General features: G+C 41.7%; 2 protein-coding genes across 2 annotated transcripts; both read right to left on the bottom strand.

Moving 5' to 3' along the window:
- Positions 1–2,666: 2,666 nt before the first annotated feature.
- On the bottom strand, positions 2,667–6,127 carry LOC124126067. The gene is made up of 3 exons (XM_048397950.1): positions 5,935–6,127; positions 2,964–3,066; positions 2,667–2,790 (listed from the first exon to the last, which is right to left on the bottom strand). Exons 1-3 carry the CDS (start codon positions 6,125–6,127, stop codon positions 2,667–2,669), a joined length of 420 nt encoding a protein of 139 aa, XP_048253907.1.
- Positions 6,128–6,640: 513 nt separating this feature from the next.
- Positions 6,641–7,330, bottom strand: LOC124126068 (putative deoxyribonuclease tatdn3-B). Its single transcript, XM_046489494.2, has one exon. The coding sequence runs from the start codon at positions 7,328–7,330 to the stop codon at positions 6,641–6,643; it is 690 nt and encodes a 229-aa protein (XP_046345450.2).
- Positions 7,331–11,231: the final 3,901 nt, after the last annotated feature.

Below are 11,231 nucleotides of genomic sequence, written 5' to 3'. Positions count from 1 at the left end.
CCAGCAGGTCACAGCACTCTTTCCCCAAGATATACACCTGACCCTGAATTTGGTGATAGTACTCATGACTGTCAGACAGATGAAGACAGCCATTTTCTCCTCTCACTGAAAATGAAATAAACAATTAAACATTCAATATCACAACATGATTAAACCCCACAACATATCCCTTAATGTACAGTGTGCTTATAAGAATCACTCCAAGGACCAAGTATATTTAGGGATGCCCTGTATATTTGTAAAATGTCAAAAATGTTCAATTACATTGTACTGGGTATTATGTCCCAACTTATGAACTTATGTATCAAGATATGTTATTTCATGGAAGAAGAGGGTGTATGTTCTTCCATTCAAACGTGCAGACTTGGGGCAGAATATAAGCCTATGAACAGAATATAGATCGGCCTTGTTTGAGTAGTGTGTGCCTACTACATACTACAATAAAACATCATGTTCTTAGGGCATCTGCTGTTTGTATTTCATAAGTAGTGACCGTATTAAAATGAAAAAATGTACTTTGACATTGTCAAGATGCACAAACAAAGCTCTGACATACTAACCAAGACAGAAGCCTTTCACAGTATCAACAGCTGCTTGAATTCCAACAGTTCTTGCAGCATAAGGGCACTTCACCTCAATATTGTCTGGTAGGAAATGCCTTGCTGCAGGTGACTGGAACTGGCCATCTGGGGATGCCCCAAGCACACCAGATTCATGCATCCATATTCCTGAAAACACACGAACATGAATAGATCAGTAGTATGTCAAACAGATTTTTGTAATTGCAAGCCAACATTGTTGGGAAAATTAATTTTGATAGTTTTCACATTTTATTCTGAAACAAAAAGATTAGTATCTTCAACAAACAAATTCAGCTTCATAATGCACATTGAAGCACTGAACAAATAGCACCAAGAATCGCAGTAATGTTAAGAACCCACATCATATTGTACCAAAATATCAGCTTTTTCTTCTGGGAAGAATTTGCTTTAGCAGGGTCCAAAATAGTTAAGAAGATAGAAGGAACCATTCCAGGGGGTAAACCATGTTACTATCATCTGATTTCAGAAATTACCTGTATTTGCAATCAAACCACCACCAGCTTCATATGCCCTGAGAGCAACTGACTCATGATGTATTCCCCAGGCTTTTTCACTGCTTCCAGATTGTAGGCTGAGAGTAACCGCTTCATCAGTGATGTCGGATACCTTCAATGTATTGGACACACAAATAGGTGCTCAATAATACAGAAAAATGACAATATGCCATGGCATAAGCTCACTGGGAATGTAGGCCTTGGTGAGATATAACAATACAAGAGCAAGTAAATATGTATATAACATTGAAAGTGGCGCTATTTGACAGAGTCCTGCTTTCTACTTGCAAATAGCATTGAAGAAATATTTCATTTTCTCATCAAATTAGAATTCCATACCTATTTCTCCCGATCGACCTAAACACAGCACCAAAGTTGGAGGCAGTGATTCGGTGTTTCCGAACAATACACCACAGAGGATTTGTCCTCTGTCCTGCTGTCTTTTTTTTGCAATATCTGCAATCCTGGATGGTGACAGCAGGAGTGCCCTGCTCACCCAGGACTGCTTACACGGTGCTTCCATGTACGCCTGGCTGAGTACAGCATCTTCTACAGATGTAATTATTGGCTCCTCAACTGGTGGTTCTGGTGACAGAATCCATCGGAGTGCTACAATACATAGTTACATAAATAAGCTACAGGTATATAAGCATGATAAGTAATGCTATTTCAATGACAAAAGATCAACAGTGTATAAGTGATTAAGGCTGCGAAAATAGATGTTATTTTTCAAATTGCATATAGCTCATAATTTAAGCAATAAGTAGCTCAGATACTTTTAAGAAATTGATCAAAGTTAATTACAACTTAGGCATGATTGAGAATAAATTTATATGTATAATATGTATTTTAACACACAGGAAATACTTCTATCTAAATAATACAAACATTATGATTTATTGGAAAATGATTGTTAGAATGAAAATAAACTTAAAACCAACTTCCTGAAGATATCAGTAAATTTTATTGTTGAAACAAGAAGTAATCTAATCCTCTTGTAACAGAAAACAAGAAACACATTTGCTGTCAACCTGCAAATGTATTTACCCTCAACGTTGAGTATTTTAAAAATGGTTAGAGCTAGTGCAAGCGCACATGTATAGAATAACTTAATAAAGAATAAAACAATAATATCAACACATCAGCACACAACTTAAAATAATAAGGCACCAGTGAATCGTCCAAGCTTGTCCAGCTCATCATGCATAAATTTGCGGTCGTCATCTATGACCTCTCTAGTTAGAGTGAGTGAATGAGTATGGTTTTACGCCGCTTTTAGCAATATTGCAGCAATATCACGGCGGGGGACACCAGATATAGGCTTCACACATTGTACCCATGTCGGGATTCGAACCCGGGTCTTCGGCGTGACGAGTGAACGCTTTAACCACTAGGCTACCCGACCGCCCTCTCTAGTTAGAGCTCTGGCTTATAAAAGGTATAAAGTAAGTACTTAGAACAAATGAAATGACATTTTCAAAATAATTAAATCATGAAACATTACCATGATTACATACATATTTACCACATATTGATTAGGGATATCAAAAGGCAGCTGTATTGAACACACTCACTTGTAATTAGGCTTGCGAGGTGGAAACAGTTCCTCCATACTGGCAATCCCTGGCCTCATTTTAGACTTGGGTGCATCTAGCCAGCTACACTTCACATCAGTTTTGCTGGCTCTCCTGCAACTATTGTAAATTACTTGAAAAATTAATAACCAATAATGCTGAGTAACCACATTTTAACTTTGACCGAAAATATTGTGGCATGGTGTTCGAAATCAACCGAGTCAGTGTGCACAATGAGTCAAGTAGGTACATTATTATCAACAGTTAGCCTATATTTTATCACATAAACTTACCAAAACAGAAGTGCAGCAGCTACATGGTGACAGGAAAATTGACCCAAAGGACATTCACATGATGAGTATGCCACACCAAAGGTATCATCCAGGTGAAGCTGCAGTTAAAGTTTAACAAAATTGATACAATGTATTCAAAAGGAGGGTTCTGATGGCGCATGTATGCGAGTGTTTTAGTCTCAAGTAAGTTTGCATTAATGCATCTATGGACCTATCTTCTCCATGGTATACTTTTTTTTGGAAGAGCTCACATAATTTATTTCAGTAGTTTCTTAGTATTCTAGCAAGTGCAACATAGCAATCATTATCAAATATTGACAGTAGCGGGTGACCTCGCCTTGGTGAACACTACCAAGCTATAGTTCCCTTCACGCATCATGAAATTTGCTCATGTAAGGCACTGTCTTCATCAGCTGAAGAACATCAACAAATACAACTTCAATCCTTAAGTAAAGGTGTCTCAATTATATCAAAATAAAAAAGCAAAGACTATTTTTACTTTCACCAAAGAATTTTTCTAACAATAAAGATATTAACAAAAGAACACAACACTCCATCACAAAATAAAGCCATGCAGTGAATAAAATTTCTCAATGTATGTGCCTTTGACCGGAATCGAACCGATGTCTAAAGATTAGACTACCATTCAAAAGCTTCAGTACATCTTGAAACAAATAAACACTTTGTTATTATGCACATCGAAGTATGAACCCATCATACTTGTGATGAAATAATAAATGTGTGAACCCATCACACAGGTGGATGAAATAATAAATGTGTGAACCCATCACACAGGTGGATGAAATAATAAATGTGTGAACCTATCACACAGGTGGATGAAATAATAATTGTGTGAACCCATCACACGGGTGGATAAAATAATAAATGTGTGAACCTATCACACAGATGGATAAAATAATAAATGTGTAAATCCATCACACAGGTGGATGAAATAATAAATGTGTGAATCTATCACACAGGTGGATGAAATAATAAATGTATCAATCCATCACACTTGTAGACGAAATAATAAATGTGTGAACCCATCACACAGGTGGATGATATAATAAATGTGTGAACCCATCACACAGGTGGATGAAATAATAAATGTATCAATCCATCACACTTGTGGATGAAATAATAAATGTGTGAACCCATCACACGGGTGGATGAAATAATAAATGTGTGAACCCATCACATGGGGAGATGAAATAATAAATGTGTGAATCCATCACACAGGTGGATGAAATAATAAATGGGTAAATCCATCACATGGGGGGGATGAAATAATAAATGTGTGAACCCATCACACGGGTGGATGAAATAATAAATGTGTGAACCCATCATACAGGTGGATGAAATAACAACTGTGTGAACCCATCACACGGGTGGATGAAATAATAAATGTGTGAATCTATCACACAGGTGGATGAAATAATAAATGTGTGAACCCATCACACAGGTGGATGAAATAACAAATGTGTGAACCCATCACACGGGTAGATGAAATAATAAATGTGTGAATCTATCACACGGGTGGATGAAATAATAAATGTGTGAACCCATCACACGGGTGGATGAAATAATAAATGTGTGAACCGATCACACGGGTGGATGAAATAATAAATGTGTGAATCTATCACACAGGTGGATGAAATAATAAATGGGTGAACCCATCACACAGGTGGATGAAATAACAAATTTGCGAACCCATCACACAGGTGGATGAAATAATAAATGTGTGAACCCATCACATGGGTGGATGAAATAATAAATGTGTGAACCGATCACACGGGTGGATGAAATAATAAATGTGTGAACCGATCACACGGGTGGATGAAATAATAAATGTGTGAACCCATCACACAGGTGGATGTAATAACAAATTTGTGAACCAATCACACAGGTGGAGGAATAACAAATGTGTGAACCCATCACATGGGTGGATGAAATAATAAATGTAGGTAAATCTAAAAAGGGACTCACTGTATTACAATGACGAAGAAGCCGACATGCCTCAGTCATCCTTCAGCCATCAAAGGGTTGAGAACGCCAGCATTGTTAAGTGTTTTGCAAATATTGCATGTAATAAATCATATATAACACAATGATAGAGTAATTACATGCAATAGATACACAAGTATCAAATTCTCACCTCTGCCTTCGGGACCTACCATATAATTTCACCTACCTGAGACTGTCTAGTGACTGCCTATAGGGAAACAATGAATTCATAGCCACTCCCAACTCATAGACACAATTTATGGTGAATCTGAAGACAAACCGGGAGTTAATTTGTAGCGACACTTTTCTATATTGGAAATGAATTATAGAAAATAAATTTGCATCGCAGATGATTGGTTGCGTCACTTGGGCGAATGAAAGACACATTTACATTGGTTGCAAGTTTAACTGTATGTTTCTGGGTGTTTTCTTTTTACAGTATCTTTTGTGAATATAGTATAAAATACAAAATTGGTAAGTATAAGACTTTCTCTACCAGGATCAATATCATACATAAATAATTTGGTAAGTATGTAAAAGCTGGGGCACAAGGGGTTCATTCGTTAAGTGGTGGGTGGAATAGATGACTACATTATTATATAGATAGTATTTGCAAGATAATTTATATATCATAGAAGTTACAAACATTCAGATAAGCTCCGGTATCAACCCGTAAAGGACAATTGGTGAGTGTAGTATGTGAATACCCATGGATTCAAGGTGAGGAGATTAGCTTCCGCATCTGGCAGTACGTCACGCCAGGACATAATGCATCTAGTATTTGCATCTAAAATTTAAGATTTAAAACACATTTGACTAATATTAACTCAATACTTAGATGAAATAATCATTATTCAGTTCTATTTCTCTATTGTGATTGTTTTGTCTACGAGTTCACCGTGTATTTTTTCTACGAGTTTGGAGTAGGTACGAATTCTCCATGGTTTTGTAACGTATATTCACATACAGCCTGCACAACCTACCTCCACTTTGTACGACCTGTCACGCATAGACACCTGAACAACAGCACTGAGGCGAGAACATTCCCTGTCGTAAAGAAACTTCAACACGTAGTCGCTGTGTACAGCATCTTCGGACTTCCCCATGAGCTTGACCTTATCCCGTGTATAATTTGCCCACAACATGATGGAAAGGGCCATTGCGGACATGGGATCCCGGCTCGCTGAATGGCTGCGAGGTTTTCGGGTCCTGCAACTTCCCTGGCACGGGCAGCGTCTCTCGGGAAACTTCGGCTGTACTGGCGGACATGACTGACCACTACACTCCCCCCTATTTACAGGAACCTGACGTCTTCTTGGACCTTCGGAGGGGTAGGACCCTATATTCTGCCCTGGTTAACATCCTGGATTTTTATAGATTACGACTTTGTCTCTTCCGTTGAGATATCCACCTTTGACTCCCAAGGCTCTCTGGGACTAGTAGACACTTCTTAGATCTCCATTCTCAGTTTTCCGACAGGGATTACTTTTCGGCTGTTCCTGGGTCCTATTCAATATACTAGGCCTATAAGTCTTTTTCTAGACGCTCAGTAAACAGATCGGGCCTATGGATCTTCTCTGTGATGCCCAGTAGATATCCCGGCTTATGGGTCTTCTCCTCGATGCAAAGTAAATATACCGGGCTTGGGGATCTTCCGGCCTCAGTCCTTCGATCTAGGGGATCCGGTAGATGGCCCTGGCATTGCTAGTGGAGCAATACAGAACCTCTTCCAACGAGGTCCCCCTAGCCCGGGCCACCAGCACGGCGACATCTTCAGTTCTGTGAGGGGTGTTGATATCTTCTCCCCCAGGGCTGAGGTGTGGTGCATCTGTCTCTAACAGTAGACGATTCTTGGAGACCGACCGAAGGCCCTCCCTCTGCCCCCTGTCAAACCCCTCTACCATAGTGTTAACACTAAAGTAAGCCTGCAGAAAATCCGCGAACCAAGCGTTCACATTCGCCGCCTCCCCAGTGAAACTATGAAGGTGGGTCACCTTGCACATCCGATCCATACGGATCATCTCAGTTCCCAGGCAGGTGAAGCATGATGATTTTTGATCGGTGCTGGGAATCTTGAGCACCTTCTGCAACACCTCCTCTTGTCTTCCCCAAGTGTGGGATGGGGTGGTCCGATCTAGCCCTACCTCCCCCAGGGCCTGTGCGTTCGGGGATGCTGTCAGCAAATCAACCAACTCCCCCAGTTGTTGGTGATTGAACCCACCGGCATGCGTGAGGTGAATCCCCACCACAGTCTTCCACTTAGGATCCCCTTCCACCTGACTGGGATAGTTTGCAGGGTCGCTAAAGACGATGACCCCCCCCCCCCCCAAGCTGTACTTGCTTTTGTATTCCTCCCTGGGCATGGGGGTGGTCCAGCAGGTCGTGGATGTTTAACTCGTGGCGCCGCCCCCTGAGGTCCTGACAGGTCCTGTCTAGATGAAAATGGGCATCTATAGTTTCCGGGAGGATGGGGGCCTCTTCCACGTCCGATGTGATGCTCACCCCTGAGGCAGACCAGGTGACCACCTGGTCCGCAGGAGCTTCTTCTTTCACCCTATTCCTCCCTTGTTCTCAGAGACTGAACTGATCTGTAGTCGAATCCGTTCACCGACAGGTTCGAGCAATGTTCGGAACTCGGTTTGTTGGTGAGTATCCACCTCTGCCAAGAGCGCCACCAGGACCCTCCAGTGAGCCAGGCAGTTGGCTGGCATAAGTTGAAATCGGCTGGGTACCAACCAATGTTGATACAGGCACATGGCCCTCAGATCCTTGGTGGTCTCACTTGAAAGCTTGCAGTCACTGGGAATCTTTTTGCTGGCCTTGGCCCGATTTAGCGAGTCCTCCAAAGTCGCCCCGGATTCATTAATGTCCTAGCTAAGTGCTGTAGTGCCCGGACTCTGTCCTGTGCCTCCTCCTTGGTTATGGCTGGCCTTCCCTCCATGAAATAGAGAGGTAATTGTGCCAGTTGCAAGTGTTGTTTCATCTTCCTCTACCTGACGCTGCATCCAGGCAGGGGGCAGACCGACTTCCTGCCCCTGGCCGCCCGGCAGACACGCGGGGCTGCTGCAGGGTGGCTGGACCGACGATGATCCTGGTTCCCATAGTTATCCTCCGAGACTTGGGCATGTCTAGGCTGAGGTTCTTGAATAGCTATCCACCCAGGAGAAGGGGAACGACAGTGGGCAGGTTTCGCAAAGCATGCATTACTCTAGAATAATGCAGGGTGGACGCCTAGTATAGTGTTCAATGTTTTCTGCCTCTTCCGGAGTCACTCTGACACAGGCCGGTAATGGTAACTAGGAAGAGGCAAATAGTGTCGACCAGACAAACCGGTCCCCCGGGGGGCTGGCGAATACCCACCATGGGCAAGGTACCTCTGCGCGTGTGACGATGTAATGTTATTCATCTTGCCTGGTGTGGAGGCATGTGTCTGACTGTTGGGCGGTACTGAGACACTGACACTGACGAGACACTAGCAGATGAAGTAGGTCTGTTAACCGCTGGCGTTTCCGGCGGTGTGTGATGGTACATGCAGAAATCGGTTGCTACTATAGTTCTTAGTTTCTGACTATCAACTGACAGTGTATATCTTCAATGTTGAACAATGCTGTGTAGTTGTTAAATGTTCAAGCCTGTGGCAATGTTTTTAATGAACACCAATGATTGGCACACTTCAGCCTCAATATACACCTAGGTCTATTAAAACATGTGTTCCCACAGTATATCGAAGGGAAATATGTACAATAACTGTCCTTGTAACTGAACCTCACTTGTTGTTTTGGGTTTGCGTGAGTCAGTTGGGTGCAAGCTAAAACGGCACCTCCGCAAAACGTCACCAATTTCTCGGGCGAAAAAGGCTCCTGTATTTTTGATAATGATAAGAAGGATTATTGTAGTAATATATATATATATATGGTTTATATACATGGTCACAGTTATCACATGATACAGCATGTTGATTTTTCTGACATTCTTCTCGCATGCAACACATCGAAAGGCCATTGTGAATAATTATGATCTGACAGCACCATGTTAGGCCTCTTCAATACAGTTTCAGCTTAAATTGAGTAAAGGTACTTATAACTTCAAAGCGTATAGTGTTTTCACAATAGTCTGTTTTGTTCATATTTTTACACTTTAACTTTTACGTGTTAAAAGTCATAAAAACCTTTGATACACTGTATTTGTGCCAAGGCCCAATTAGTACTAACTGAGTTGTTTGAATATTTATTATATTAACTGCATTTATTTAAAATCTGAGATCGAAAAAAGTTGTTTTTTTCATTTCCGTGTGTACTTTAATGTAAACTTGTTTTGCAAGTTACCACGTAAGTTTAATATCACTTATTTGACCAAGGTAAAAAAAATAATAAGGTGCCGTTTTCGGCAGGCAATAGTAGCCGTTTTCGCTTGAGTCGAGGTGCCGTTTTCGGCCAGTGACGTTTTGCTGAGGTGCCGTTTAACATTTCGCTATAACCCAGTCAGTTGCACATGTAATATAACATTCAAAAATAATTTTTAAAAATCACTTTTGACCAGTATGTAATAATTCAATATTAATTCGCTATAAATCCCAGCAATGTGTTGAATCTCACACAACAGCTGGGTCGCCGATCCTGGTAATGTTAGTGAATCAATCAATAATCAATGTTAATAGAGCTCCTCTGCAGAGTTACTCGAAGGCGAATAGAACAGAATCCGACTCCCAGAATTCACACTGTAGAAATCCAGTAATACCTCACATGTTATTCCAAAACACATGAGTGGTTTGAATATCCCGCGTTATGATCACAGCACAACACTGAAATGTCAGCGTAACCTGGGCTCGCCGCACGTGGTTGGCCGTGTATACTAACAAAGCCACGTGCGCCGATTGACATTCAGCGATTTTCGCTGACATTTCTGAATGACAGCCGTTCCGTGTGCGCGGAGCAGACGACGAGCGCAGCTTGGAGGCAAGATGCGACAATAAGTCATCTCAAATCTTTTTGAAATGACAACAAAACTACTTTTGTCACGTTTTTCCAATCCAAGATGGCGGATGGGAAAAAATGACTGGCGCGACGACCCGTCCACTTGGTCGGACTTTTACACCCGATTTATGAATTGGTTCGCAGCGCCATTGTAGTGTGAACTGATGTCGGTACTATCCCGGCGGTAATAGTACCAGTGGCACTAGTTGACACTATTGTGAGTCTTTTACTTTAGCAAAGTAAGTGAAAAGCCATGAAAGACGCGTACTTACTTTGCTTGCTTTGGATTCGACTGATTCCCCACATCACTCTCCTACCCAGAGTTCCATGCGGCCGGCAGCCAGCTAGCATAGTACCTCTGCCACAGGCCAGCGCCATGTGACGATTCGTCACATCTTTCACAGTTCATTCAAGATATTGCATATGCTTTTCATCCGTTTCATGTTTGACAAGTCTACACATTTTCATAAACAAATGTCAAAGAATCGTTAACTTTCATTGAGAAAGTATGCAAATACGTAAAAATCTACTTGTTTTTGTGTAGTTATCCTATGTTTACATAGGTTGTACGGCTCCACGTGCTGTCATCGAAGCCCAACGGAGAGCTAGCGACACGGTCACTTTGATGCATAAATATATATTGTCATGCAACTCACTGTCGCAGTTGTAGTAGCATATCTATATAGTTATGCAAAACAATATGTAAAGCGCCCCCAAATGCTTGAATTAGTCCGTTCTTTACTGATTTCTGAAAAAGCGCGTTTGTTTACAAACAAGAGAAAAGTCCGGTCACGTGATATGCAAATTAGCCTGTGGCAGTGGTGTTATGCTGAGTCACCACTGCGACGGAGTGTGTCCCCCACATGCGATCCAGGCTCGCTGATTGGCTGGGAGGTTTTCGTGTCCTGTGTCCTCCTGCCCTGGCACGGGCTGCGGCTCTCGGGAAACTTCGGCTGTACTGGCGGACATGGCCGACCACTACACTACTTACGCGCCCTATTGTCATAGTGGGCTCCCAAGTAAACAGGCATTAACTAAAAGGCATCTCGTTATCATTACGTACTAGTTACTGAAGAAATACTTAGGCCTATACACTACAATCTGGCGACGAGATAAAAACTTTGAAGAATTAGTCAGTAACAAGAAAATGATCTTGGACGAATAAGTGGAATAACGCGGGACATTCAGAAACCAAGTTATCGGACAGAATGGATTCTCGGAAGTGTGGTACCTTGTGAACTGAGGATACAATGACTTTGTGGAAATGTGTTATTTTAGTTAGTGGTGTTGT

Source organism: Haliotis rufescens, unplaced genomic scaffold (genome assembly GCF_023055435.1).
Source record: "Haliotis rufescens isolate VD_foot unplaced genomic scaffold, xgHalRufe1.0.p SCAF_18, whole genome shotgun sequence".
NCBI lineage: Eukaryota > Metazoa > Mollusca > Gastropoda > Lepetellida > Haliotidae > Haliotis > Haliotis rufescens.
This window is presented reverse-complemented; position numbering and strand designations above follow the sequence as displayed.